Genomic DNA, 27,884 nt, shown 5'->3' on the forward strand with positions numbered 1-27,884 from the left:
GACTGTTATAGAGTTGGATTGAATTAATTTAACTGAAAACTGATTAAAAGCACCAACTACCCAATACCTGGCTCTGGTTGGACATGGACATGGACACAGACTTAAAGTCGACAGCTGGACAAAATGAATTAAAGAAGTGGTGAGAAAACATGTTTCTTTTAATTGAAACAGTACAAACTGTATCTTACATGCATTTATAAAGTAAATTATACCTTTTTAATCTTGACACTTAACATTTGAAGGAATCACTCTAAGCCTGATGACCTAATCACTCTCCCGGCAAAGGAAGCAGTGAGTGAGCAAGGTGACAGTTTGTTGTTATACTTGCGGATGAATATCGATTTTTTTTTTTCTAGGAAAGAAAATATTGATATATATATCGCAAAATCGATATTATTACACAGCCCTACAAACTACATACTTAGTCTTTTTCGATCCGCATCTGTAGTTGCCTTTTAATAAAGTAAACATGTCTGCTAGTCAGACCACTGTTGCAAGTTGCTGCTGGGTCAGCGTTTTTATTTTCCCCCCAGACAGTGCAGCTGCTCTGTGCCGATTCAGGATGTTAACCCTTTGTCTCGTGCTCTCAGGGGCAGCGGCGGAGAACATGCTTGGCAGCCTGCTGTGCCTTCCCGGCTCCAGCTCGGTTCTGCTGGACCCCTACGGCTCCACCATGTCAGAGACCACGAGCGAGGCCTGGAGCGTGGAGGTCCTTCCGAGTGACTCAGGTGGGAGCGAAAGGTTGATTCTGGACAAGCTCCAGTGTCGTGTATTGTTCTACAACTTAAATGACAGCCTCAGATGTGCATTTGAACACACATGTTTATGTGTGTACATTTATGCTTCTTCAGTACAGTGGGGGGAATACCAGGTGTGTTTTCCGTCACATTCCACACTAGGAACGTATGCGCACATCTGTCATCGCATTTCTGTACACTTGCCTGTCTTTCAGGGCAGCTCTGCTTGTGCCAGTAAAAGGCAGCTAAGGGTTTCCTTAGAGGGACCACCAGGTGCGTTTGCACCTGTGATGGCAGCGGGGAGGGAAGCACAAGGACAGCAGCTGTCCTCAGTTTACAGTCAGCCTATAGACTGTCAGTTCTTTATCTGGACAGACTTGCCAAGCTGCTGCTTTGAGACCCAAGTTTGTGAATTTCCTTCTGTAACATCAGCACTCATCGCAGCTTCCTCGCATCCTTATGAACCACATTAAAGTTCTTATCTTATATCAATTAGAGATGCCGTGTCTGACTTCCTATTTTTGAAAACAAGTGCTTTGTAGAAATCAATAGAGAGCTTTAACAGTCTTAAGTGTTTCTTTGAAAAGCCTGGGCCAGTGTTAATTAAAGCAGTGCAGTATTTCAATATGTGCACTGCAACAAAAATGACATGCATGAGTGTCTTGATTGCTTTTTTTTTTGTTCCATTTGTTGCCCCCGTTCTGCTCAATAATGGTGCGAAATCGTGCTCAGTTCGAGCACAGTGCTTGTTTCATGGCTAGGCAGCAGAAAACTACACTCTAAAGAGCACTTCAGCAACGCATTATTACTAACGAGCATGCAAACGAGCACTGCTGCTAGAGTAAAGCCTCTGGGTCGGGCCCAACAGCACCACAGGGTAGCAAAAAAAATTGGATGCGGTTGCTTTATTGTTTAGATTGGCACTTATAAGGCTAATAATGATGTAAGCTGTGTTATGTTTTTGATATGTACAGTTTTGCTTCCCTGGTAATCATAACAAAGTGAGTGGACGATTTTAAAAATGCCCATGTATGAGTTACAGTGGGATCTGAGTATGGGGCTTGTGTAAAAATACTTATTTTTGTTGTTGTTGTTTCAAAGGGTTCTTGTGAGTTATTTCTAAAGAGTTGAATTTATCTTTATTGCGAGTGAGGGAAAAGTTCAAGAGTTTTCTATCAGCCAGCTCACTAGCAGTGCTCAATCACTCAGGGAAGGAACATGACAGGGCTGGGTGATGTGGCTTAAAGATAAAATGTTTGATTTTATTTTACTTCAGTCATCCCTTCTGTGAGTTGTATGAGATATTTTGGCAGAGTAAAGATGCAATTTTATTAGAACGTTTTAAAATTGGGAAAAAAAGTTGAGAAATTTCTGATTTCCCAAAAATTAAATCTTCCAAACCAAAAATTTGATGAATCGAAACAATTGATTTATTGCCCAGCATTAGGGCATTTTTTTCTTTTTACATTTTTACATGAGAAAAATACCTAAAAATAAAATCTTTTTGTTCTTGGTTTGTCTGCAGAAGCCCCAGACCTGAAGCAAGAGGAGCGTCTGCAGGAGCTGGAGAGCTGCTCTGGCGTTGGCAGCACCTCGGATGACACCGAGGTCAGAGAAGTCAGCTCGAGACCCAGCACACCAGGCCTCAGTGTTGTCTCAGGTATTTATGTAGTAAAAACAAAAAAAAAGACTGCTTTGTTTGTTTCTGTGTCCTAAAAACTTTGAGTCCTCTTTCAGTGTTTGACTCTGTAGTCTTCTTTTTGTTTTGTCCTTTGGAAAGATATTAATCGAACTGTTTTGGTGTGTTTGGGTAGAAACAGAAGACCTCTCCTTCCCAGGCTCTTTGTTTCAGAGCGGTCATGTTGCTGGGAGGGTAGTTAACCTGCATAGTTGCATTGGTGTGTGACTTTTTCCTGAGTGACACAGGGGTTAATGCTGGTCGTTTCGTCCGTGGGCTCAGGTGGACGTGCAGTTTGGAAGTACATGAAGTAGTATTCTAGATTAAGAAGCCAGCGGTGACATTCCTGGCTCAGCTCATGGGAGGAAAGTCCCACAGGATCCTGCCGATGGATAGTCCACTTCTGATGATCATTCTTACCCGTGTCTTTCCCTTAACCCATGGGAGCTTACGCTACCAATTTAAAGTTCCCACTGGGTTCCCACCTGAGAGAGAGACAATACAGCAAAGTCTAAAGACAAAAATATCCTCTTTTGTTTTAAAAACCGTTGCACTTGCACTTTTCTTTTCTTTGACTGGTGCCAAGTTAAAACATCTATCTGCAGAGGTGATATTGAATTTGCTTTTGACCTCAAAAGAACTGTTCACTTTGTGCATGTTCACTACAGGTATCAGTGCGACCTCGGAAGACATCCCAAACAAGATCGAGGACCTGCGGTCAGAATGTAGCTCAGATTTTGGTGGGAAGGACTCCGTGACCAGTCCTGATGGCGAGGAGTCGGGTCAAGGTAGGAGATTTTTTTTACATTTTTTTTTCCCCTCTGCTGTTTACATGGTCTAATCAACATTAACTGGATCCTTTTTACTGAAACTGCTACCACTTCCATACTTGCCACGCAACTAAATGACTGCTTTTCTCCCTATATTCATTTTTTCAGAACTTATTATATTGTATTACATTTTTTTTGATATTTCTATTATTGCATTCTATTAAAACTGAAAGTGGATGGCAATCGGAATGAAGATATTTACATATGTAAAAGTGTTTTGAGTTCTGGTGTTGAGTCAGAAATTTATTTATTTTTTCTTCTTTTTTAAAAATATAATAAGAGATGCATGGAGAAAAAGAGTAAGTGGCTGCAGTAAACAGATTTTCAGCTTGACCAGCCCTTACTGACGATTGATGATTGGCGACCCCTAAATCTAATCAGGTTCTGATTCTAAGCACTAATGAGTCACAATAATAGTAACACTCTTCAGTATGGAGGCTGTTACTGACCAAAGATAACCAAAATCTGCCCACTATCATGAACAGTTGGATAGTTGGTAAGTTGGTTTTTCGACTAAATTTTCTATGGAGGTAAATCTGCTGTTCATTCAGGCTTTATAACATAATTGGCTAAAATGTATATACATTACCTTACCCCTTTAACCTCATGGCTAACCCTGTGCATCATCACTACAGTTTAGATTCATTCATCCTTAGGAACACTGTTAATTGCTTCGTTGTTTTCACGTGTCTGCAGGAGCCCACCATCTGACATCTCCGCCTTCACAGGCCGATTCTTTGCTCGCCATGTTTGATCCGCTCTCCACTGGTGAAGGTCATTTTCAATTTCACAATGTTTTGTGGGACTTTAGAGCTAGACATGAGCATGGGTCATGCTTGAATCATGCAAAACTAAAATTATTCATTGTGATCTGTAAAAACATAAAAGGAAATGCCTTTTTTTTCCAGCTAATTTAGTGTTACAAAATGTTTGGTTTTAGCTTCTGTTCAGTTTTTTTTGTGGAGCAGGAAAGTGTTTGAGGAACCGTAGTGTCTGTGTCTCTAAGGCAAGGTGAGGGGATGACAGGTTGAGAGACCTCACCCCAGGCTCTCTGGCACTGTCCCCTTGTCCCACTGTGCTTATGGCACGAGGCTGCCATTGGAAGCTTTTCAGGAGAGAGTCTACCCTTGGAACAGGTGGCCTACCTCCTCCTAGGGCTCATCTCCCACCAACATCTCTCTTTAGCTCCCCCCAAACACACACACACACACACACACAGAGTTTTTTTCTGCTGATTAGGTTTCAAATGGTTTCTCTAGAAACATAAAATGGTTTGATACAGAGAAGAAGTATCATTTCATAAATATGTTTGGACTTTTTAGTCAAACATAATACACTTCTATAGCAAGTTTTAGAAAACTGGTCAGTTACTTTGAAAATTGAGATAATTTACTGAGCACTGCTGCATATTGCTACTAGATTGCTATAGTTTTATAGATTTCCTCACTCCTTTTCTTCCTTATTGTTTTAGGCTCCTCCACAGGGACAATAGTTCGGCCCAAGGTGCACTACGCCAGGCCCACTCACCCTCCCCCTGACCCTCCCATACCTGAAGCCAGTGCCATGGGCCCGGACATACGGCACTCCATTTGCACAGCTCAGTGCTTGGCCCAGGCTGAGCTCGAGCAATCAAAGCAGCGCCATTCCTTCCCCGACAGACTGGTCCGCAGTCGCAGTTCTGACATCGTGTGCCCAGGCCGCCGGCCCACGAGCGACCCAGGCCTTAACAGGCGGGTGGCGGTTGAAGAGCGTGACCCTCCCGGGGCCTTCGCTGCCGGACCTTCCTCGTCGCCGAGCAAGGACTCCCTGAAAGGAGAGGTAACGACTGTCATGATCTGTGTTTTAATGCTCATAAAGCAGACATCTGTCTTTTTTTATATTGACACTTGTTGTCCTCAAATGTTCAAAATAACACAATACCTAAAATAGTACACTCAATATTAAATTGGCTAATTCAATATACTGATTGCATTGACAGTGCAACTGAGCTGCTGGGCTGATTCCAATCAGTTGAATTACGGAAACAATATTTATTCATGTTCTCGTTTAGCTGTTTAAGTCAAGCCAAGTCCTGTTGGAAAACCAAATCAGCATCTTCATAGATGACTTTTCATTGTCAAAATTACATGAAATAAAGCCTTGGATTATTTCACTTTGTGCAATAATATTAAGAGTTTTGCTTTTTGAAATCATTGACAAAAAATATAAAAACTTTCACATTTTCAAAGTATTGAAGTTAAAACGTAAATGTGGTTCTTTTTGTCAAAAAAAAAAAGGAAAATGTTTGCTTTTATATATTTTAATGAGATTTTATGCAGTAGCTCGGGGAGAAAAAAAACATTTTTTTATTCTTTCTCTGAAATTAAGAAGTAACTTTCTATTAAACTGAAACAATAAAGAAGTTATTTTAAAACCTTAGTTATTTGGGTAATTGGAGTTATTGTCGACATGTATGAAGGAGAAGGTGTCGCATATCAGACATGTGGCCCTTTAAATACACTATTTCCTGATTTTAATGTCTAAACTTCTGTTCAAAGGTGGAAGACAGAAAAGACAGCGACGATGAGAAATCTGATCGCAACAGACCCTGGTGGAAGAAACGTTTTGTGTCTGCCATTCCCAAAGGTAAGGAAATGGATGCATTGTCTTCATTCATTTTTTCTCTTTTGCTAAAATTACAAATTAAATTTAAATTAAATTTTTATGACTTTCACTTGTTTGTTGTTGTTTTTGGGCTTGGTAGAAAGATTCTCCAAATAACTACTGACAGGAAAAATCACACTTTAAAGAGCAAAGCAAAACCAATTTATAACACGGGGAAAGAATGATTATGTGTGATCTCTGCTCTATCGCTGATGGAATTCCATTTGGAAAATAATGTTTCATGTTGTTTGAAGTTACCGCTGCGACACGTCCGGTTGTTTTCCTCACAGGTCTCTCAGCTGCAGATTTATATAGACTTTTCAAAGCTGATCAGTCTCCAGAGGAGCTTTAACTGTGTAGATGGTGTGGTTGTAGCCCTCCCAGCAGCGCTGTCAGCCAGCAGCTAATGGTCATTAGATAGACCCTCGCTGTTGTCAGCACCGATAGATGATGCATCTCTTGCTGCTGTTCTAATCTATAACCATTTCTCAAACTTCTGTCTGCAAAAAAAATCCTGCTTAATACTCTTTAGAATCATATTTAATTGTAGAAAAAGGAATTGCAAAGCCTAAAGCAAGTCTGTCTCCAAACCACCACAGCGGTTTTTTTTTTTTTTGGTCTCATATGCCCTACATGGTGAAGCTCAGTTTGTAGTCCCCGCAGAGCGGCAGCGTGTGCTTGAAAGGCCAACCTTGTCTGTTGTGTTCCTCACAGTGCTGTATTGGACGGCTGAGAGTGACGTCCCAGGTAAACGCTTCCACGCTGTCGTCACCGTGCTAGCTGTTAGTGCCGAAGCCGACGGCTGCGCGCCACGCTGCTTCGTAGATGTCACCTTAGAGCTGTAGAGCTGTGATGTGACGTGGTGTAGGCTGAGTTCACGCAGTCACGCTCCTCCTCCGTGCATCCGGTTTTTTCCACCCCCCTCTTCTGTTTTTATGCTAGCGTCATTCATCGTATGGTCAAAAGCATGTTTTCCTTTTGTTGCCTCGGAGGAGGCCTTTGTAACTCTTGCTTGTCCATTTGGCACCACTTTCAATAGGATGGACATCAGTAGGAGTTTTTGCTTTTTATTCACAGTTTATGAATCATGGTGGACCTTTGTGGAATTCTGCTACATGCCAAAGGTCTAATTCTAGATGCCCATATACTTTTTTGGCTTTATATTTAATTTTGGTCACAAATTTTTTATTTATTTATTTTTTATTTTTTAAATGCAGTTGCTACAGTTTTGCTCAGAGTTTACATACGCTCACCACTGGAATGAATGGGGTAGTTTTAGCTATTTATTTGTAATGTTCCCTTTTCAGAAAGGATGAAAAAAAAGTTTGTTCCACCTTCCCCCCACATGTCCTATCTCTGCATTTCAGGCCTGTCATATAGAGAGGCTGGATGCCTGCATGTTCAGGGCAGTTTTGCGCTACAACAAAGAAGAGTTGACATTTTACGTGCATACTCTTAGATTAATATTTGGATAAATGTTCCTTATCCTGCCCGAGTGACCACTTTTTTTTATAGCTATCAGCAAAGTCTTGACAAAATTTTTGCTCAATACTCTTCATTACAAAGAGAATGCAATTATTTAAAAAAAATTGGGCCACTATCGCTATCCAGTATTAATATTGTTGCTATGGCCAATAACTGATATTTACCAATATTATTTATGTTTCACCTTAGAAAAAAATGGCCTGACTTCACTACAGCTTCAGTTAAATTCCACAAAATCCTGCACTGCATCACTATCATATCACAAGACCAAACAAATACCACATTGTCAACATTCTCCCTCTCTCTGGAGAAACAAACAAGATTGTAATTAATACCAGTTGTTAATATCAGCCCAGTTTTATTTATCAGACCAATATCAATGTGTTAAAAAATATCATATATGCTTATACCAATGTTAGTTCCAATACATTGTTCATACCTATTTATGTTGGTTGAATTTTGCCTAAAAGAACAGTTTAAAATGCATCAGTAAATTGATCACTCATTCTGGTTATGGGTGCATGTTAACCTCTGAGTGGAACTCGGTGAGAATTTTTATCTCAAAACATCCCATAAAGTAATACAATTTTACCGAAGTGGCCATGAGCTGGTGATGACTAATCAGCCTGCGGGGAGGTAACGGTGTTGTCACTCTTCACGCGTCTCTCCTCCACAGCGCCGATGACGGCGTTCAGGAAGAAGGACAAACATGAGAAGGAAGATGCTGCACAGGACCGTGTCCCACAAGGTCAGTACTGGGTTCTTTTTTTTTTTTTTAAGTCTTATATGTCTGAAACTCTTCCTCCGTGACGGGTTTTGTTGTCATGCTGCTTGATTGTTGCTGTGCGGTTTGTCAGATGACCCAGTGCCAAGACAGAACACTCAAGTACAGGCAGCAGAGGACATCCTGGACAAGTACAGGAACATCAAGAGGACCAGCCCGAGTGATGGAGCCACCGGAGGAGCCTCTTATGATGGATCAGGAGGTCAGCAGAGAAAACCGATACGTGTGTTCATGGCACATGATGGCTGTAGATATGGTAATTGACTTTAATGGTGTATATTTTCAGAGCTGTGTGTGGAGGACAATGTGAATGACCCTCCCAGAGAAGACGCTCTGCAAAACATCTCTGCAGATGATCTGCCAGACTCAGCCAGCCAGACTGCACAGCAGCACGATTCCAAATTCTCTTTCAGGTGAGACATGACATTCTTAATGGTGCTGTAAAAAAAGACCCCAAACTTTACAAACAGTTGCTCAATTTGCCCTTTCTGACATTTGATTGGACCTTTTCCTGCAGCGACGCAAAGAAAAAGCTGAGGTTGGCTTTGTGCTCTGCAGACTCTGTAGCTCTCCCCATCATGGCGCCAACTACAACACGTAACGGACTGCCTGATCACATGGATCCTGAAGGTGGGAGAGATTTAGTCTGATGTAGCGATTCACATCCATATGTCACAAATGAATAATAAAAGCACATATTGATTAGAAATCATTTTGAAAATACAAATGTGATCTGGATGTTTCTGTAGATTGAAATGCACTGGCGACAATACACATTGTGTTTCAAAGCAAAACATGTTCAGTTTGCACAAATAGACATATGGTTGTTTGCAGACTTAATATTAACTGCATGAACTGAAAAAATCTTGAAAATGTGGCTTTTCTGTGAGTCACTGAATTGATATTTGACTGCCTAACAACTGTTTGTAAAAATGGACATGTATAGATGTATTCCAGCCCAGGGGGATTGTATTACATTTTACCGTTCCTGCTAATTTTTGGGCACGTTTGATTCACTCTACAATTTTTCTACTGGGTTAAGGTTTGCAGATTGGTCTGACAGCTCTTTACTGTATGTCCTCTTGGACTGGACCCAAAGTCCTGCTCACTTGTTGGTGTTTGACTTACTCTTGAGTTTAAAACATCGTGGTCACTTCAGTTATTTTGATATTTTCAAACTGATCCACGGTCCCCCGTATACAATCGATTGACCTAACAACATATTGTATGGGAGGAAACCCCTTGTTATGATACCTGAACCAACACCAGACTTTACAGTAGCTACTTCCCAATAGTTTGGATTCACATAAGTCTAATCTTATTGTGACAGTGCTCACAAGTAACCATATACCTTCTCCAATCAGCCTCAAACTGATTATGTTTACATTTGATTTTCTATTTTCATCGAGTCTTTTTGGTTTTATTTTCCCTTTTGCAGCATTTGTGATCTTTTTAGCTGAGCAGCCAAACATTTTCTGCACTGGAACAGGGAAGGAGTGCACTATGACTATTACTCCTAGTGAATTATTTGGCATGTATTTCTTTCAAAAATGGTGATTGAGCTGCTTAGTGATGATGGACTGCTACTAGTTTGAGCACAACAGTGCAGAATAAGTTTTACAACTTCCTAAAAGCGTATATATCTTTGTCCCTAGTGCCCGTTAGAAACTAAGTGTAAGCCTAAAATTTTGGCAAACATCCCTGTTGCTCAAAGTGTCCTTTAGCAAAATAGCAAGTTTGCACAACCTCCAGACTCTGACCTTACTGTGAAAGCTTGGGACAAGCTTTAAAGAAAATGTCCTGCTATGTATTAAACCATATTGCATGTGTCGACACATAATGTCTCTGGTGCTTGCAAAAGCATGAAGCTTTGCAAAAAGAAACCTTTCAGTGCTTTCTTCAGCAAATACTATGAAGTTAAATTTGGACGAAATGGCAAATGGTTACCTAGGTCTTTTTATGGGTTGTTTGATTCTACAAATTCTTACTACATGCGGTGTTAGGTTTCCTTTCAATGAACCAGCGACTTCACATGTGCAGGATGACCACCATCTGCCTGTTTAAGGATACAGGTGTTGCTGAGTGAATTAGTTTAGTTTAAATAAACTTAATGTCTCCTGAAGGTGGAAGAATGCTTATCCTTTCTTAGCAGGTTGTTTTATCAATCCTTTTTCTATTGTCCCGTTTCTCTCAGACAATGAGATCGTCTGCTTCCTGAAGGTCCAGCTGGCGGAGGCCATCAACCTTCAGGATAAGAACCAGATGGCCCAGATTCAGGAGACCACACGCTGCGTCAGCCGTTTCGACGCGCGCACCTGCAGGAAGCTGCTTGCTGCCATCGCGGAAGATTACAGGTAACTCGGAACTCCTTTAGAGATCGGGCCATTCAACTCACGTCAGTCTGCAATTAATATTTTGTTGGTTTTTGCGCAGTCCCTTAAACTTTGTCATGTTACTACAAAATGCAGTGTGCTTTATCAGGATTTTGTGAGACCAAACAACACATAGTGATGCATAATTGGGCAATAAGTATGGAAGTAATGCATGGTTTTCACTTTTTTTTTTTTATCAAACACAACTGAGTGAAGTGTGGCGAATGATGCATTCAGCCCCCCTTTTTGCTGGACACACTTAAATTACTTTTAAAAATATTTAACATAAAACATGTGACGACATAAATATTCACCCTCCTTTCAGCTAGTTTGTAGTAGATGAAGCTTTGGCTGCAATGACAGCACAGAGTCGGTATGGATAGGTCTCAGTCAGATTTACACATCTGAACGCTGGACTTTTTCTTCATTCTTCCTTGCTAAGCTGTTCAAGCTGTAATGGTAGCCAGGAACTCAGCTTAACCAGTGTAAGGACCTTCCAGACACAGCAGTTGTTTTATTACAATGACTTGAACACATTCACTTCCCTCAGGTAATGTTCATTCCACTAGTTGTGAGACTACTTTTGCCCATTGACTGGACCTCTGTTAAATTAGGTCAGTCAATTTAATGGGGGTAAATACCACTGCAATCATTTCTCACTTGTCAATTTATAGAAATTACTCTTCACATTAACTTTGAGGGGATTTTTTTGTTGTTTATTTATTTTTCCTAAAGAAGCCACATTTTGTTGTTCATGATCGGTTTGGAAACTCAATAAAGAGTAAGACATTCAAGGGAAAGAGTCATTTTTAGAAGCACTATAAATACAGCCAAGAATCTGCCAAAACTTGAAACTTTGTGTTCCAATCTGCCCGAGTTTGAGCTTCTAGCACAGAGGAATGGGCAACAATTTGTAGTTCTACAAAGTAATGAGATAGGGACCGAATGTTAATGAAGAGCACATTAATCAGATAATTGAACTTCATGTATAATTTTCCTTCCATTTTCACAATTATGCACTATTTTGTGATGGTGGATCTCACAATATCCCAATGGAGTACAATAATGTTTATAGTTAAGTGACAAAAACGTATAATAGTCAGAGGTATGAATACTTTAGAGCAGTGGTCCCCAAACTACGGCCCGCCTCCACATTTGGTCCGGCCCCCTGAACAATACCAGAGAGCATTCAGATTTTTTTTCATATATTGTATTTTCCGGTTTATATGTGGATTTTTCTTCAACCACCAGGGGGCTCTTTAGCAGGAAGTGTGTCCTGTAAACTGGGTGTTTTGTTTTGCTTGGTGCATTGCTGCCATCTGTTGGACTTTTAGGGAACTGCTTGACTTTTATGTTATTTAACCAGTACGGTTGTTTGCTAGCGGTAGAGCAGATGAACACATGTCTGTTATGAATGCCGCATTCCAGGTCGAGTTCTTCGAAGCAATGCCTGTAAGTAGCAGCTTATACTTCAAAACGAGCCTTTATGTTAACATATGAGGAATTCATATGTTAAAGTTACTTTCCCTGAATGGAATATATACTAGTCAGTCCCAGTGACCGTTTCACTAACGATTTTTGCCCATGTGCTTTCTGGGTAAAAATCAATCGAGAAACTCTCCCCCCCCCCCCCTGTCCCCCCCCCCCCCGTCAACAATTTCCGGCAGCGCAGGTGATAAACGTGTAACACTTTTTCTATTACAAACTGACTCCGGCCCCCCACCAGAGAAGGGAAAAGTTATGTGGCCCTCACAGGAAAAAGTTTGGGGACCACTGCTTTAGAGAAACCCTGTATATTTTTGGGGGGGGTTATTTTGAAGAGCCAGCATGAGGGACATTCTAATAAGCGGTAATTTTTGTGTTATCTTCAGGAAGCGGGCTCCGTACATAGCCTATCTAACCCGGTGCCGCCAGGGTCTGCAGACATCTCAGGCCCACTTGGAGCGGCTCCTACAGAGGGTGCTGAGAGACAAGGAGGTGGCAAACCGCTACTTCACCACCGTCTGCGTTCGCCTCCTCCTCGAACATATGGAGACAAAGATGCTCGAGTTCATTAAAGGTATTTATTTATTTATTTTTTTTTTTTAACCGTCCTCTATGTAGCTAAACCCAGGCTGAACATATTGACTTGCCAGCCTTCAGAGGAGAGATTCTGACAATCTCACCAGGGTATTTTCTAACACTTTTTGATATGCTATACATGATTTACAATGTCTTTTCTCTTATATTACTTGCCAGTCACAACACTAAAACAAATTGCACTTATTGAATGTTTTAAATCTAAAGTCCTACTTTATTGGTGTTTATTTTCAAGTGATTTCCTGTAACTCTTCAAGGCACGTTTTGGCACACGAGCATTGGTTGTTGTTCCTGTGCTTGCCTCAAGCTTTCCAGGGGTGCACGGCAGCCGATGACAAGACTGCAGCAGTGGAGGATTTTCTGCGCTACTTGTACGGTGCCATGGCCCGTGATGCCATTTGGCAGTATGCAAGCGAGGACCAGCTGCAGGATGCCCAGATGGCTATCGAGCGCAGCGTTATGAACCGCATCTTCAAACTGGCCTTCTACCCCAATCAGGATGGAGATATTCTCAGAGACCAGTGAGTGGCTCGTTGTGCTTGCCGTGCCAAGTAATCTTCTGATATGTGTAATATGTGAACTCCACATGTGCCATGCTGGTCTCAAATGGTGTTTTTGTTGCATGCAGGCTGTTCCATGAACACATCCAGCGGCTTTCAAAAGTTGTGACGGCAAATCACAAGGCTCTGCAGATCCCTGAGGTATTATCTTGATGACGCCCCCCGCACCGCCCCGATGCATTCATAAAGAACAGGAGCTATTGCTGTTGTTCGAATTAAAATATAATTGACAAGTACATTTATTTAATCAGTCATTTTGAAAAAAATCTAAAGAATCATTACATGTGGAGTGATATATTTGTCATCTTTAATTCTGGCAATTTTGGAAATTATGGCCTCCTGCTAATTAAAACCAAAAACCTTTCTATAAAAATCATATTATTACATAACACCAGTAGTAAAATAATTTCTATTTCTATTTGTATTATGACCTGCACCGTCATAAAGAATACTGCTGAACTGACAGCTCTACACTGACTTATTGCTAAAGAAGCTGGTTTTTCACAGAATGTTTGAATCGAAAGTTGAGTAGAAGGAAAAAGTGTAGCAGGTTAAATGCATGAGCAACAAAGAAACCTCAGTTTTGACAGGAATCCCATTCAAGACATAAAGTGGTGTGGAATACAGCTACATATGGAATTATCAAAATGTATTCTTGGAAAGTTATGTGGAAGGAAAACATACTTGGAAATGTGTTTTATAATTTTTTAATGATGATAAAAAAAATATATATATATATATATATAGTCTAATATTGGATTTTCCGATATCTTCAATTTTTAGTTTTCATTATCTCCAAGCCATCCAAATTACTTGACTGTGTCACTCGGTGTGTAATGCACCTACATATTCTGTGTGTTTCACTTTTTACAATCAGTTGCAAAAAGAAACAGTCCCTCTTCAGTGATATTCTAATTTATTGAGCCACACCTGTCGACAGAGTCCAGTGTTGCATTAACCTGTCCTGGCTGCAGGTTTACCTTAAAGAGGCTCCCTGGCCTTCAGCTCAGGCTGAGATCAGGACCATCAACGCATACAAGACCCCACGAGACAAAGTCCAGTGCATACTGCGTATGTGCTCCACCATCATGAATCTGCTGAGTCTAGCCAACGAGGACTCTGTGCCAGGAGCAGACGACTTCGTCCCAGTCCTCGTCTTCGTCCTCATAAGAGTAAGTTTTTTTTTTTGTTGTTTTTTTTTCCTCCTCCACTTGTTCCGTCTGACATTGGGCTGAGTTAACAGCTATCTGTTAAACTTCACTGTTTTCTTGTCAGTGAAGATTAAGAATGATCATCTCGGAAAAATTCTCTCTCTCCGTTTTTGATTGCGATTGCAGCACACTGTTAGAAACCCGAATGTGTGCGTTATTATTTTTTGTTGACACGTTTCTGATTATAATCCGCACGCTGTTGCCCGAGCCTCTTCTGCGCTCTTAATGTGGGCCCGTCCCCTCGTTTCCTCCCCCTCCAGGCAAACCCGCCCTGCCTGCTGTCCACCGTTCAGTACATCAATAATTTCTACGCCAGCCGGCTGAGTGGGGAGGAGTGCTATTGGTGGATGCAGTTCACCGCTGCGGTGGAATTCATTAAGACCATCGACGATCGCAAGTGAAGCAGAACAGCCACCTGTACGGGCAGACTGCGGGGGAAGGAGCCGGGAGACTGGGAGACTTCCCAACCAACTGCTCCCTCTGCACAGCTTCAGAAATGCTGGCTCTCGGCCCTGCTCTGAATTTGTATAGCTTGTACATAGCCAGAGACGTTGAGAGATAACAAAATATATATTACTGTACGTATGTGGAGAAATCCAGATTTTAGCCACGGGGGTGGGGGTGGGGCGCAAAATTTGGCAACAAAAACGCTGAATCTGATTAAAAATTTTTTCCTTGTATTCTTTTAGGGGTTTTTTTGTCTTTTGGTGAGTGGGAATCTGTTAGAAATTTTATTGTATTCACAATTAATAATATGAGGTTAAATCAATGTAAAAATATAATCTCATCTAAAGGGACCAGACTTCCTAGGTGACGATCGATGTTCTTTTGTTTTTCACCCAGGTTTGAGGGATGGGCCTCCAAATTAATGTCATTGTAATGTTTATTAATTGCATTTCGTCGCAGGGGGAGGGGGGGTCACAGTTATAGCTGCTGATGGGAAACGGTGAGATCAGTCCGCATTTAACCATACTCTCATAAAGTTTTCAACAGTCAGGCAGCTTATTTCAAGAATTGTTTACTTCAATCTTTTCCCAAACTTTCACTAATTTGAACAGAGATATTTATACATGTCGCTCTATTTAATGCTTTATCTAACTTTAAGGAAAAAAATAAAAAATAACAATGCATATAATGTCTGAGATTATAATAAACTCGTTTGAAACGCTTGAAACAGGAGGGCACCTTAGCAGGGCGATTAATATGTACAGGGTTAACTTATGCACAGAGCAACAGTGGCATTTATGGATATATTGAAATAGTGCCTTTGATGTGGGGTGCTCTGTACAGGTTTTTCATTTGTTAATCCAAAATAGACACTGTCTCCCATCCACATGCACACTCCATTGGGCCACTGAAAACCCCTTTATGTCCCTCTGCTGGAACACGGGCATCGCCACACTTCTTACCGTCACGGCTCAGATGTGTAGTTTTTTTTTATTTTTATTTTAAAGCGCCTGAGCGGGAACAAAACAGAATAATATCAAAAAAATCCCAACCTACCTCAGAGTTGTACCCAATGAACCTAAAATCAGATTAATTGTCCTGCATTAATTGACAAGAGGGCTGGATCACCTTTACACTGGTTTAAAAAAAAAAAAAAGATGAATATAGAAGAGAAGTTGAATATTTAATTGAACTACTGTGATATCTGTTGTGCCATCGTCTCTCTTTATCAAAGCAGCCTTTTTTTTGTTGATGGCATTGTAGTAAGTTTTGTAATGTTATACCTGAGATTCCCACGTTGGAAACCGTTTTGGCCGTCTACCTCCTTATGAGTTCGACAAAAGGGACTTGTATTTATGTGCGCTTGTTTCTTTTCTTTTTTTTTGTCTTCCCCAGTTACAGTGCATTGTGATGGCTCGGTATCATTGATTTTTTCTTTTTTTCCTCGTTTTGGTTTAAGCATGCCATTAACTATCCAAAAATGGCTTTTTTTCCCCCTTCCCCTTTAAATCCTGCTTCATTTTTCTGCACGGTTGTGCCACATGTATTATTGTTTCCAACGATCCATTTCTTTTCAGTTAACGACCTGCCAGCACAACACACAATTTGATAAAGATCCAAAAACAAGAAAACAATCAACACTATTGACTCGTTACTGACTTTTGATGCTAAAGTGATTGGTGTAGGTGTGAGAGGCTTGTGCGACCTGTTGACCCTCTGCCTCCTCTTGCATGAAGTCATCGAATGGTCTGCGCATCCTCAGCCGTCATAAACCGTAGAATAGGATTAGTGCCACAGACCTGCAGCTGAACCTGCAAGAGGGTGCGAAGCTTTCTTTTTGTGTCAGCGATACATGCATATCAGAAAAACATGTATATTTTGCACAAAACATGTTTTCCTGGAAGATTCGACAGGGAGCAGTGTATTTTATTTGATTTTTTGCCTTTAGCCCTCAACGCAACTAATGTGATTAAAATGAATAGCAATGTTACAGCATCTCACTGATTTCTGTTTCAAGCTGATGAACAAATAATGGGCAACTTCACAACCTAGCTTTCTGGTTTTTTTTCTTTCTTTTTTTCCCCTCTAAACACGCATCTGCAACAGCACACAAGCAGGTTCTGTTTATGCGCGGTGCACTTCCTCGCAGTCAGAGTAATGAATCCGATGAGAAAACCACGCACTGGAAAATCAAGTTGCAGGTTGCATCTATACTACTTAGCTTTATGTGATGTCACTTTAATTGGGGAATACATACTCCACAGATCGGATCAAATTACTCGGACCCGGCCTTGTGTGTCAGCGTGTCCTCAGACAGCCAGTTGCAGCAACAGAACTCATGGAGAAAACAAATTATTGTGCAAAAAAAAAAAAAAAAGAAAAACTTTCTGCAAATGAAATTAAAGTCTTCATTGTAAGCAACCAAACAGTCTAAAGAGTTTGTGTCAGAGCTTTCCTCCTCCGCTCCCTGAACCACTGAGAGTTTAAAATTTTGCATTCGATTTGTAAATTTATTTGTAAGCTTGCACAACTCTGACATGCGGGAAAGGCCGGTTTGTCTTTACTGTGATGAATGCATTATGTAATTCTCTAAAAATAAATAAAAGATGCAGACATTTTCCTCCCCCCCTTTTTTTTCTCCTTTTTTCCCTCAACAGCTACAAAAAGAAAAAAAAAAAAAAAACACCCATTATAAATGAACAATAATGCTTGATCACTTTGAAGCTACTCGGCTAGTCAGAGCTGTATCTAGTGATTCGCACAATAGCTGCAAAAGGTTATAAAAACAATGCACAGAATATAATTGTTAGTGGGAACAACAGAGGTGCATTATCCACAAACAGCAACGTGTCTGCAAACATTTCATTACTGCTAAGTGGAGTTTCAGTGGATTGTAATTGGAGATATCCCCCCCCCCGTCTAAAAGCCCTCCTTCACCGACTGCCTTCTCTAATCCCCTTCTTTTCACCATCATAAACTTGTTCGTGGGGTGCTTTGTGTCCCCTGATGATATCTCTTAATTGTTCATTTAAATTCAAATATTGGTGAGTAAAGTTAATTAGCAGCATAAGCCAGTGGCAAGATTGGATCTTTTAGACTTTTGATGCTCAACAGATCTGAGCTGCACAGAGGTTTGTTTCAAATTTCCACTGCTGAGCACTCTTTTTTTATTTATTTATTTATATAAATATAAATAAGGATGTACTAATCTCTTGCAAATGTATTCGTAGCTCGATCACATGTTTAGCTCAGCACATTTTTATGATGACTTTTTGGGATGTATACCAACACAAGGCAGTGCATAATTGCAAATCGGAAATCTGGTTTTCCGTAATTTCAAAGTTTTTCACAAAGCCTCTGAAAAAAGGTTGAAGTTCCATTTGTAATCGAGCCCCTTTAATCTGGTACAGCCAAATAAAATCCAGTGCAGCCAGTTGCTTTCTGAACTTACTTAATTGGTGAACAAAGTCCACCTGTGTAAGGCTTTCACAGAACAGGTGATCTGCGTAAGCAGCATCATGAAGAACAAGAGACGCAGGCGGACCGGTCACGGCTGAAAGCTGTGGAGAGATTTGAAACGGGATTAAATTCTTAAACGAGATTAAGCTTTGGACAGAGCACCGTTGAATCTGTCGTCCATAAACGAAAGGCATGGCTCGACTCCAAACCCACAGAGATGACGCGGAGAGGAGCGTTATGCTCTAGATGGGAGATCCTACTGGCAGGACAATTGTTAGCTGTTCCAGCCACACATTTATGCTTTTCTGGAAGAGTGGCAATATTAAAGTTTTAACAGAAGGCCTTTGGATGTATTGGACAAAGTGTAACTGTTTTAGGCTCAAAACGTGTGTGGTTGAAAAGGTTAACACCGAACAACACTCCCGTGGGTGGCAGCATTATGCTATGGGGATATTTTTTTATTTTTTCCAGTACAGACAGGAAAGCCGGTCAGAGTTGAAGGGCAGGATGGATTGAGACTCCATACTGTGAGCTAATTTTCATGAAGGATAAAGTTTAATCTCTAGATGTCAAAGCTGGTAGAGACATAACAGAGGCGATTCTCTGAAGCTTTTATTTTTATGTTCAGTAAATGCACACCATACTTTTTTACTTTTTTTTTTTTACATACATCAATAAAACACATTGATGTTTGTGGTCAAAATGTGACAAGATGAATAAGATCTGTGGCAATGGAGATGATGAGTTAAGCTGAAAGTTAATTTCAACATGTGATGACAGATGGATCACAGGAATTTTTTTTTTAAGATGTAATTTTTAAATTTCTTTTTTTTTTTTTTTTGGGTCTCATCTTTGTTTTATATTGAAGTCATTCTGTTGCTTGAAGACATAAGCAGGCCCGAGGTCTCACCCAGATGGCTGTGGGATAACAGATGAACAGTCCAGCGGGGTTCATGCATGACTTCACATGTTGGTGTGTGTGGTGCTTCCTGGCTGTAGGGGGACAACGGCCTCCCACCTTACCGGCAGACAATGATCTCATGGTATCCATAAACCATTCCGTCTCTCCGCGCTGTGTGGGAAGGCAACGAGTTCACCCAGATTTCCTCCTCTAAAGACAAGATAAAGTGACCACTGACTGTTCAGAGCTAAACGGGTATATGTTTTGTAAAGAGTGGCCAAATGGGAGCCGCTTATTTGGCAACACTTATTTTGCAACAACAAAAATAAAATAAATGTAGGCACTGTTAGGTATTTTGCTACGTGTAAGCCTTAGAAATTAAAAAATCCACAGATCATTATACAGCCATAAGAGATATCCCCTTGTTGATTACTGCTGCCTGTCTTTAATAGACTTCTAAATCAAGTGAACTGCATAGTATAACATGTAGCAAAGAATGGTCCTAAGCAATTTCCACACACAAAAAAACAACAGCAGGGGTTTTCTAATATGCTGTATACCTTAACAAATTGAGATATGATAAATGTATTATTTTAATCATGCAGTAAAACACAAATGTGATCATTATATAACTTTAGGCTTCTTAACAGAGTGGACAAAAAGCTGGATGACATGGCTTCACACCACAGCCCAGACACCGGAAAGCTCTCACTGGACTCTGATTTCCAAATGAAATGCCAAATTTACTTTTATCTGAAAGAAGGACCTTGGACTACGACAGTCCAGTCCAGTCCCTTTTTCTCCTCAGCCCAGGTAATATGCTTTTGATTGAGCAGCTTAACATGAGCAAAACAACAGTTGTAGTCTATGAATGTCTATGAGGTCAGACTCGCCCAGACTCTCAAGACGAGAACTATTTCTGTTGCTTGTCAACATTTTTTCCCCCCGTTCTTTTACCTTCCACTCAACTTTCCATTCATGTGTTTTGATACAACACTTTTGTCCCGCCTTGTGGAGGGTGTTTTCTGTATAACAGGCAACCAGATTCCCCACAATATTACATTTCACATTCTTATTGGGCTTTTGTAATACTCTTATTTTCGGAGAAACTCTCTGAGTTTCTCACAAAGCGTTTTTTACGGAGACAGACATTTTTTTTTATCTCTGTGTACTCTGTATATATTTCATGAGATTCACATTTTGATTTTCATTACTGAAGGAAAAAAAAAACATTGAATGATAATGTAACTTATTGAGAAAGCTGTACAATCCAGGCGCACCAGAAAGTGTCTTACCCTCGGTGGCCTGCAGATGGCAGACACACCATTCCTGATGACGCCGTGCTTCCCTGCTCTGAGGGGCGATCAGACAAAGAAGTCCATGGAGCTCGACGACTGACATTTAAAACCATTAGGGACCAACTATCTGGTAAAAACAACATGAAAACGTGCTTTGTTCTTTTATTATTATTATTATTATTATTATTATTATTATTATTATTATTATTATTAGTTGTTGTAGCAATAGTTGTAATAGTGGTAAGGTTGTTTTTATTGTTTTTTGTTCTTCAGTACTTATGTATGTGAAGCTAATGATTCTTACGCTATGATGCGAAGGTCCACGTGCCATTTTCTGCTACGTGCCAAGCACCTTTAGAAGACACGCCGCGCACGCGCCCTCTCTTCACCCCTCGCGCGCTGCCTGCCAGCCTGCCTGCACCTACACATATCTGTGTTATTGAGAGCGACTGTACACATCCAGCTGCTACAGTGGCTGGGCCTTCGCTCAGGACAAAACAACACAAGGCAGCAGCACGTCAATTAAATTAAATGTGGGGGAACGGGAGGAAGAGGGGAAAAGGAGGGAGGGGGGGGTGTGCCTAAATGAACAAAATGTCAAATACACATATTAAAACTTAAATGAAACAGCCGCGAGGATGCAGGCAGACGAGAAGATTAAAACTCAAAGGGATACCAAGTCTCTGTGCCCAGAGGTGCTGATATTGAAAGAGATGCAAATAGTAAGAGAGCCCCACTCTCAGTCACTCTAATAATTTCAGCTTAAAACTATAGAGACAAAGCCTTTGAAAAGGGGATTTGTGCCTCCTTAGAAAAAGGCATCATAAGGTTGCTGTCTCGAGTCAATAGAAAGGAAAACAAATGCACAAGATGAGTGCTAGCTGCACCAAAGCACTGCTGCTATGTGTTGCATTTCAAGAACAGGCAAACAAAGGAACTAATGTATACCCCCTTGCATTTTTCCACTTCTGCTCACTATAAATGATTCTTAATTAGGTAGAAGTGTCAATTACACCACTGCATTTGCCTTTCTCTTATTTTGCTTATATCATTACAAAAAGAACAATTTTCACAGTCCCGGCTAATCACCTCCGAGGGGAAAGAGTGGGTGGTGACATTAAACTGAACCGTGGAAATGGAACAGGAATTAGATGCACTTAGCCATCACATGTTAATGGCAGCAATCAACAGCCAATTACCCCGCGTTCTTGAGTACCTTGACAAGCGCAGGTGTGCCCTACGACTAACGTGAGCCCCTTTTGTGCGTTTTCATAAATTCCACCGTTTACTGGCCTCTCTGATTGTGCCGGCGCATTCTGTCGAGGTTGCAATTAGGCAATATTGTTATGTTGAAGTGTCAAGTGTTGATCAGGAAAAGGGGGGTGGGGGGGAAGAAAGAGAAGGGAAAAAGTTTCCCAACAGAGCAATAATGCATGCACTTTATCGAGATGCATGTAAATCGATAAAGCTGTTATTTGTTTACGTCGTAATGTCTTTTGGTGTTGTTGCTTTCAGACATGCCTATACTGTTACACCAATCTGCATATTTTCCAAAATAGGTGTCAGAAATGTTGTTGGCTGCCAGAGGTTTTTCCTTCCTGTCTGCAGATTGCAGTGGTGTTTCTGCCTGGCATTGGTCCTCGCTGCGAGCGCGATCCAGGCTGAGGATGTGCTGCTGATGCTGATCGTCTCTGTCACTATAGGGTGGATTTCAGGGCCGTTGCCCTGACATATTCCAGAAAACACACAGAGACATGCGTGCACGGGCATTGCGTGGCCCTGGACGCTGTGAGGCCGGCATCCCTCTACGACCCATTTTGATTATTCTGTCCTTAAGCAACAGGTGATAGGGCTTCCCCCGGATGTCATCCGTGTCGCAGACCTCCGTCGAGAGACAGCGTTCGGGACCCGGGGAGGGCTGGCTGGCTGGCAACATGCCCGATCTGCAAGTGAGCTGTCCTATCATTGACATCAAGTAAGCTGAAGATGTCATGTCTTTATCTTGTGAGAGTTCAATCCCCCTTTCAGAGCAGATCAAGCTCTCGGTCGCTGCCGACAGGCAGTGCAGATTGGTCCTTCTGGGTACATCTAGAAAATCTTCCCTTGGATGTAGATGTGCTCAGCAAGGAATGATCATCAGGGAATCTGCTGCACCAGCTTGGCTGTCTTCTAACTTTAGATACTGTGATGCAAAACAGAAATCAGTTAGGTGAGGTTTGTTGATCTTGAGCATAAACATTTAAATAAAGTAAATATATTTTACAAGTTTAGCAAGAAAGCAAAATGACCTTTAAAGACAACATTTAAATAGAGATATTTGAGTCACTGTCTCATGACACACACCACAACCTCGTCTGCATAATATAATATAATATAATATAATATAATATAATATAATATAATATAATATAATATAATATAATATAATATAATATAAAAAGAACCAGACAAGGGACAGAAAAATTGGTTTTGCCAAAATAATTAAATTCACGGTTTGCTGCAAACACCCATGCCTGTCACTATGCCGCCTCCAACTTGTACTTCATGAACACCACTTCCGTGTGCTGTGATTTAAGCTGCAACATGCTTGGACATAGTTTCAGATTCTTGTCTGAAACCATTTCAGAGTTTGATCCCAGGAATAAAGATACAAAAGCTCTCCTCGCTTTTTACACTTTAAAATCCCCCCTGAGCCTCTCCAACTAGAAGGCCTCACTTTAGCACAGAATAACCTTTATGTTAGGTGATAAGTCCTAATGTTGTACATGATTTGAATTGTTCGGACGTTATGAAGATCCTAAAATCACAGACCTCAATGCAAATGCTGAATAGGTTTAGATTAACAAGCAAAATAGACTATAGAAGGGAATCATAGTCGCATATCTGCCTGACCCTTTTCAAAACTGATATGCTCTTGTTGAAGAGCATATTGTTTTTAAACTGCACAAAGTGTGGAACATCTCAAGCATTTTATTCTGATAGTTTTTATGATCATTGCTTAAAGCTTATGAAAAGACAAAATTCAGTTCCTCACCAAATTGGAATCTGACTGCCACGGGCTTCTGCGTGATGGATGTGAGACTTCCAGTTCAGTTTATGGCCGATTTTGACCTCTAAGAATTAGTTTTCAGTTACCTTTCTGGTATAAGTCCAGCCGTGTTTTATTGTTAACTTCATGATGCAAAAAAATACCACATTTTTCTTATCTTTCCACATTAAGTCGTAGCTTATTATGACTTACGTTTTTACTGCTTTTGTCCTCTAGCACTTCTTGAATGTACTTGCAAAAAATATGTTGTTGTGTTCTGCAAGCAGAGCGAATTTCAGAATGGTTGGTGCTCGAATGTATAACTTTATGTTTAGCTTATCTTCTGGGTATTAATGTGACATTCAAGGCAGAAAAATATATTAACAACCTGTAGAGTTTGGTTAAGACGTTTTTGTTATTCCACATCAGTGGCTTAAGTTAAATACTGATCATTTAAGTCTGACAGCACACTCCTACTATGAAGCAAACATATTTTACATTATTTTCTATAATATAATTTGACTGTTGACAGTCCATTAGCTTTTAAGAATGACCTGTTCTCTCTCCTCCCTCTTCTCCCTTCTTTTTTATTTGCCCTCCAGCTGCTTGACTTGTTCTACTTGACTCCTGAACCATTTTAATATCAGGCTGCCACAGGCTTCCTTCCTGTAAGCCACGTCTTCATATTTCTGTTTCTGCCCTTCCAGACCGAGAGATAAAAAACCGGAGTGCTGCACGATCCTTCTGGTGTCATCCTAACGGTGTTTAATAAAAGGGGTAGTGATCCTGTTCAAATACTTTTTTCTTTTTTTTAAAAATATCACTAAGAGGGTGTGTGTGTGAGGTGGTGGTGGGATGTCATCTTATTAAATGTATTTCAGTTATTAAGTAAAACAAAAAACAAACAAAAAAACTTGAATGACATTGTGGTTTATTTCGAGCATTTTTTTGTATAAAAAAATTTGAATATTGCATAAAACGATTTAAAAAAGCAGGATTTTTAATAGAAATATATTTTGCTGCGGTCACAATACATTACTAAAGAAGCTGGCTGTTCACATATAAATATATCTATAGAAGGTTTAGTGGAAGGAAAAGCTGTGGCTACAAAAAGGTACCCATGCGACAAAGATAATTGCTGCCTTAAGAGTATTTTGTGGGGCAAAGTAGACTCAAGACTTTGGTGGAGAGACACAAGATGTGCTGAATCTGCTGACATATGCAGGACACACAACAGTCACACTCCTGGTGTTAAGCCATTTCTGAAAAAGAGACGTCTTACCTGAACTAAGGAGAAAAAGACTGGATTGTCGTTCAGGTGCCATAGTCCTATTTTCAGATGAAAGAAACGAACAATCTAAAATTTGCAAGAGTGCCATGCTGCACTGATAATGTTATTTTTACAAAAAAAAAGGCATGGCCAAGTTTCAAGTTACAGATGCTTCACAGTGCATGGACACACTTGTTAGCAGATCAACATTATTGTGTTAAAAATTAAATTTTAAACACCTAACAACATATTCTGATTTTCTGACGAGCTAAATTCAGGGTTTTCACAAGCACGTGAGTTTGAAATTGAATTTCTAAAACTAACACCTCTTTATTGAGCTGCATTGGTGTTTGCATAAATATAAAGAAGCATTGCGATCGCATCCGGAATGCAGCTGAATCTCAAAGATTTGCTAAATAATAAACAGAATCTATGCAGACGGTTTATTTTTTTATCAGTTCTGTCGGAGTTCATTGTTAGAAAAAAAAAAATCAAAGAAATTATTGACGTCCTCCACACTGGCTCACTTTTACTCAATGCTAAATCCAACAGCTAGTTAACAGTTCATATTAATCACTTCTGAGATGGCATCGATAAAGCACTCCAATGGAAAAATGGCAATTAAGCGTTTATTGGCCCAAAGTGATTGGTGTTGTCAGAGGTCATGTGTTTCACTGGCGGAGGATGTGTAGTTTTTTTTTCTTCTTCTTCTTTTTTTTTTTTTCGCGCTTGCTCAAGATGGCCCAACTTTTCTTTATGACATCCATAAAAAAAAAAAGAAAAGCAGCTCGTCTAACTGCAGCGAGACTCCCTCTGTGCCATCTTTCTTTCACTGGCACCTCGTTGCGTCCTCAAGGAGTGGCCCACAATGCTATATATTAATTAGGGGACTCAGAAACAATAACGGTGACGATAAAGACAGTCCTCCCTTTGTGCTCTGCATTCTGCCGTCAGACAACATTAGGAGGCATGGGAGAGGAGATAGCCAAAGAGGAGGGGAGGAAGAAGAGGAGGAGGAGGGGATGGAGAGATAGAGCTCCTTCTCTCTGGAATGTAATCTCCCTGATGTTACATGGTGCAGCCTAAACTGATAAATTGCAGATTAAATGGCGGCCACACTCCACTTCACCCTCCAGCCTACACCACACCCCCTTGGTTCCTTGCATTTTTGCTATTCACTCGCCTTCTTGGCCTGTCAATTCTGCCTAATCGTGAGAGGCACTAAAACACCAGGTCTTGACAGAGCTAGATCAAGAATGATGAACATCTCTCAATGGCAAAAGACTCGTGCTCCTAACTCTACTCGAAGGCTCGCATCACTTATGCAGAAATCAGCGGTGCACCGGCATGCAGGAATTATGCCTGCTGACAGGAGATGCATGAGGTGCGCATTGTGCGGCTGGAAGCAGCCTTGACAAGTTATAGTTAACTGCAGCATTGGCGACCCCGAACACAAAGGATACAGCGGGGCTTATTAATGGTGGAGCATCTATGTCAATAATCCCTGCTTTTGGGTTGTGTCCAGCGTCATGCATCTTGCCACTGCTAAGTGGCACACTTAGGTTTTTACAGTCTATAAGCGCACATAGTGACACACACACGCACATGCACACACACACACACACACACATAGAGCTCACGTTCCCCCCTCAGTGTCCCTGGAGTTATGGGGTAGAAAGCTTTTTTTTGTTCCCCATTGAACCGCAACTAGATGGCAAAAGAAAAGATGGCTGAATATAAATATGTATATATGTATATATATATATATATATATAACAACATTCTGACGCAGTTAAAATAAGTATTGAACACATCATTGTTTTTCTACATTTCTAATGAGGCTGTTGGCATTAAATTCACACCACATGTTGCTACCCAAGTAATTCACATGTACAGAGAAATTAGTTCAATACATGACCTGTAATAAAGTGCTATGGTCCAAAAAAAATAATAGCTGTTTAACATTTTTAATAAAAGTTAATCAACACTTAAAATCACTTTTGGTAATGCCAGCTCCAACATGTCTTCTGAATGGAGAAGCTAGTCACTTACGTAGGTTTAATTCTCCACACAAACTGCTGTTCGGATGCTCTTAGATACTCCAATCTTCATTTCTTTCCATGTTTTCGGGTGGATTCATGTTAGGCGACTGTCTGGGCTTTTTTAGCTGCTTTATCCGCTTCCTCTGAGGACAGTTCAGAGTTTCGTTTGCTGTGCGCTCAGGATCGTTGCACTCGTTAAAAGAAAGTCCACTTTTTGTTCAATCTTCAGATGCATATCAAGAAAATCCTGGTTACCTTTCTCCACTGATGTTATTTGACATTGCATCAAGAACGCCGGCCTCATACGCTGACGCAGTCCCACACCGTGTTGTACCCACATTCAAACTTCACAGTTGGTGTGGCGTATTTGAGGCGATTTCACCACCAAAAAGTGTAAAGAGTTCAGTTTTGGTTTCATCTGACCGGACTCGATTCTCCCACTGATGCGTGCAAATGTTCTGCAGCAAACTCTAAAAAATCTTTAACATGCATTTTCTTCAGCAGTGGAATAGTGAGCTTCCATAGAGGCACTTGTTGAACAAAAACAGTTGTTCTCTTTGAAACGACTGCACCTCTTAATTGGAGCATTCGGGAGAAAACATACATTTGCAATCTATTGTCTGTCACTAGTATGTTTTGCAAAAACAAAGTTACAAAGCTCTTTTTTGTTTTCACCCATCACAAGTTGCTTCTTATGAGAAAATCTTTATGTAGTCCGTCAATTAGGACTAAAACAGCTGATATTAATTTTCACTGATTGGGAGCAGGGTTGCTCTCTAAATGCTAATTTTTTTTTTTTTACTTATTTTCTTCCTGTGCTATGTGCCTATTCTGTAGACATTGTACATAAGCTTAATATATGGATACATTTATTTTGATCTATTTGTAAGTACAAATAAGCTTGGTTATTATAGACATGTGCTGTGAATTTCATGAAGAAACCCCCATTAGAGATATTTTAATGGAGAAAAAAAAACCCCACAAAAAATGTGATGTGTCCAATACTTATTTCCCCCTCCACTATGTCTGTGCTTAATTATTTACCTGTTCTCTCAAAAAC

The 27,884-nt window shown here is 40.5% G+C and overlaps 1 protein-coding gene across 7 annotated transcripts in view; it reads left to right on the forward strand.

Annotated features, from left to right (window-relative positions):
- The window catches only part of gapvd1 (GTPase activating protein and VPS9 domains 1), a 37,928-nt gene extending 20,482 nt beyond the window's left edge, over window positions 1-17,446 (forward strand). For 4 of the 7 annotated variants that reach the window (XM_008419199.2, XM_008419200.2, XM_008419204.2 and 1 more), the window contains 17 exons: window positions 591-728; window positions 2,263-2,397; window positions 3,084-3,203; window positions 3,942-4,019; window positions 4,717-5,063; window positions 5,783-5,870; window positions 6,603-6,635; window positions 8,050-8,121; window positions 8,231-8,359; window positions 8,444-8,570; window positions 8,675-8,787; window positions 10,352-10,511; window positions 12,401-12,588; window positions 12,916-13,129; window positions 13,237-13,309; window positions 14,143-14,340; window positions 14,640-17,446. In XM_008419199.2, the coding sequence (XP_008417421.1) occupies window positions 591-728; window positions 2,263-2,397; window positions 3,084-3,203; window positions 3,942-4,019; window positions 4,717-5,063; window positions 5,783-5,870; window positions 6,603-6,635; window positions 8,050-8,121; window positions 8,231-8,359; window positions 8,444-8,570; window positions 8,675-8,787; window positions 10,352-10,511; window positions 12,401-12,588; window positions 12,916-13,129; window positions 13,237-13,309; window positions 14,143-14,340; window positions 14,640-14,780 (2,354 nt within the window). In that variant the 3' untranslated portion in view covers window positions 14,781-17,446. The remainder of the gene's footprint in view (window positions 1-590; window positions 729-2,262; window positions 2,398-3,083; window positions 3,204-3,941; window positions 4,020-4,716; window positions 5,064-5,782; window positions 5,871-6,602; window positions 6,636-8,049; window positions 8,122-8,230; window positions 8,360-8,443; window positions 8,571-8,674; window positions 8,788-10,351; window positions 10,512-12,400; window positions 12,589-12,915; window positions 13,130-13,236; window positions 13,310-14,142; window positions 14,341-14,639) is intronic. The other 3 variants (XM_008419202.2, XM_017306817.1, XM_017306818.1) reach the window with 1 other exon arrangement.
- Window positions 17,447-27,884: the final 10,438 nt, after the last annotated feature.

This window comes from Poecilia reticulata, linkage group LG9 (genome assembly GCF_000633615.1).
Source record: "Poecilia reticulata strain Guanapo linkage group LG9, Guppy_female_1.0+MT, whole genome shotgun sequence".
Classification (NCBI taxonomy): Eukaryota; Metazoa; Chordata; class Actinopteri; order Cyprinodontiformes; family Poeciliidae; genus Poecilia; species Poecilia reticulata.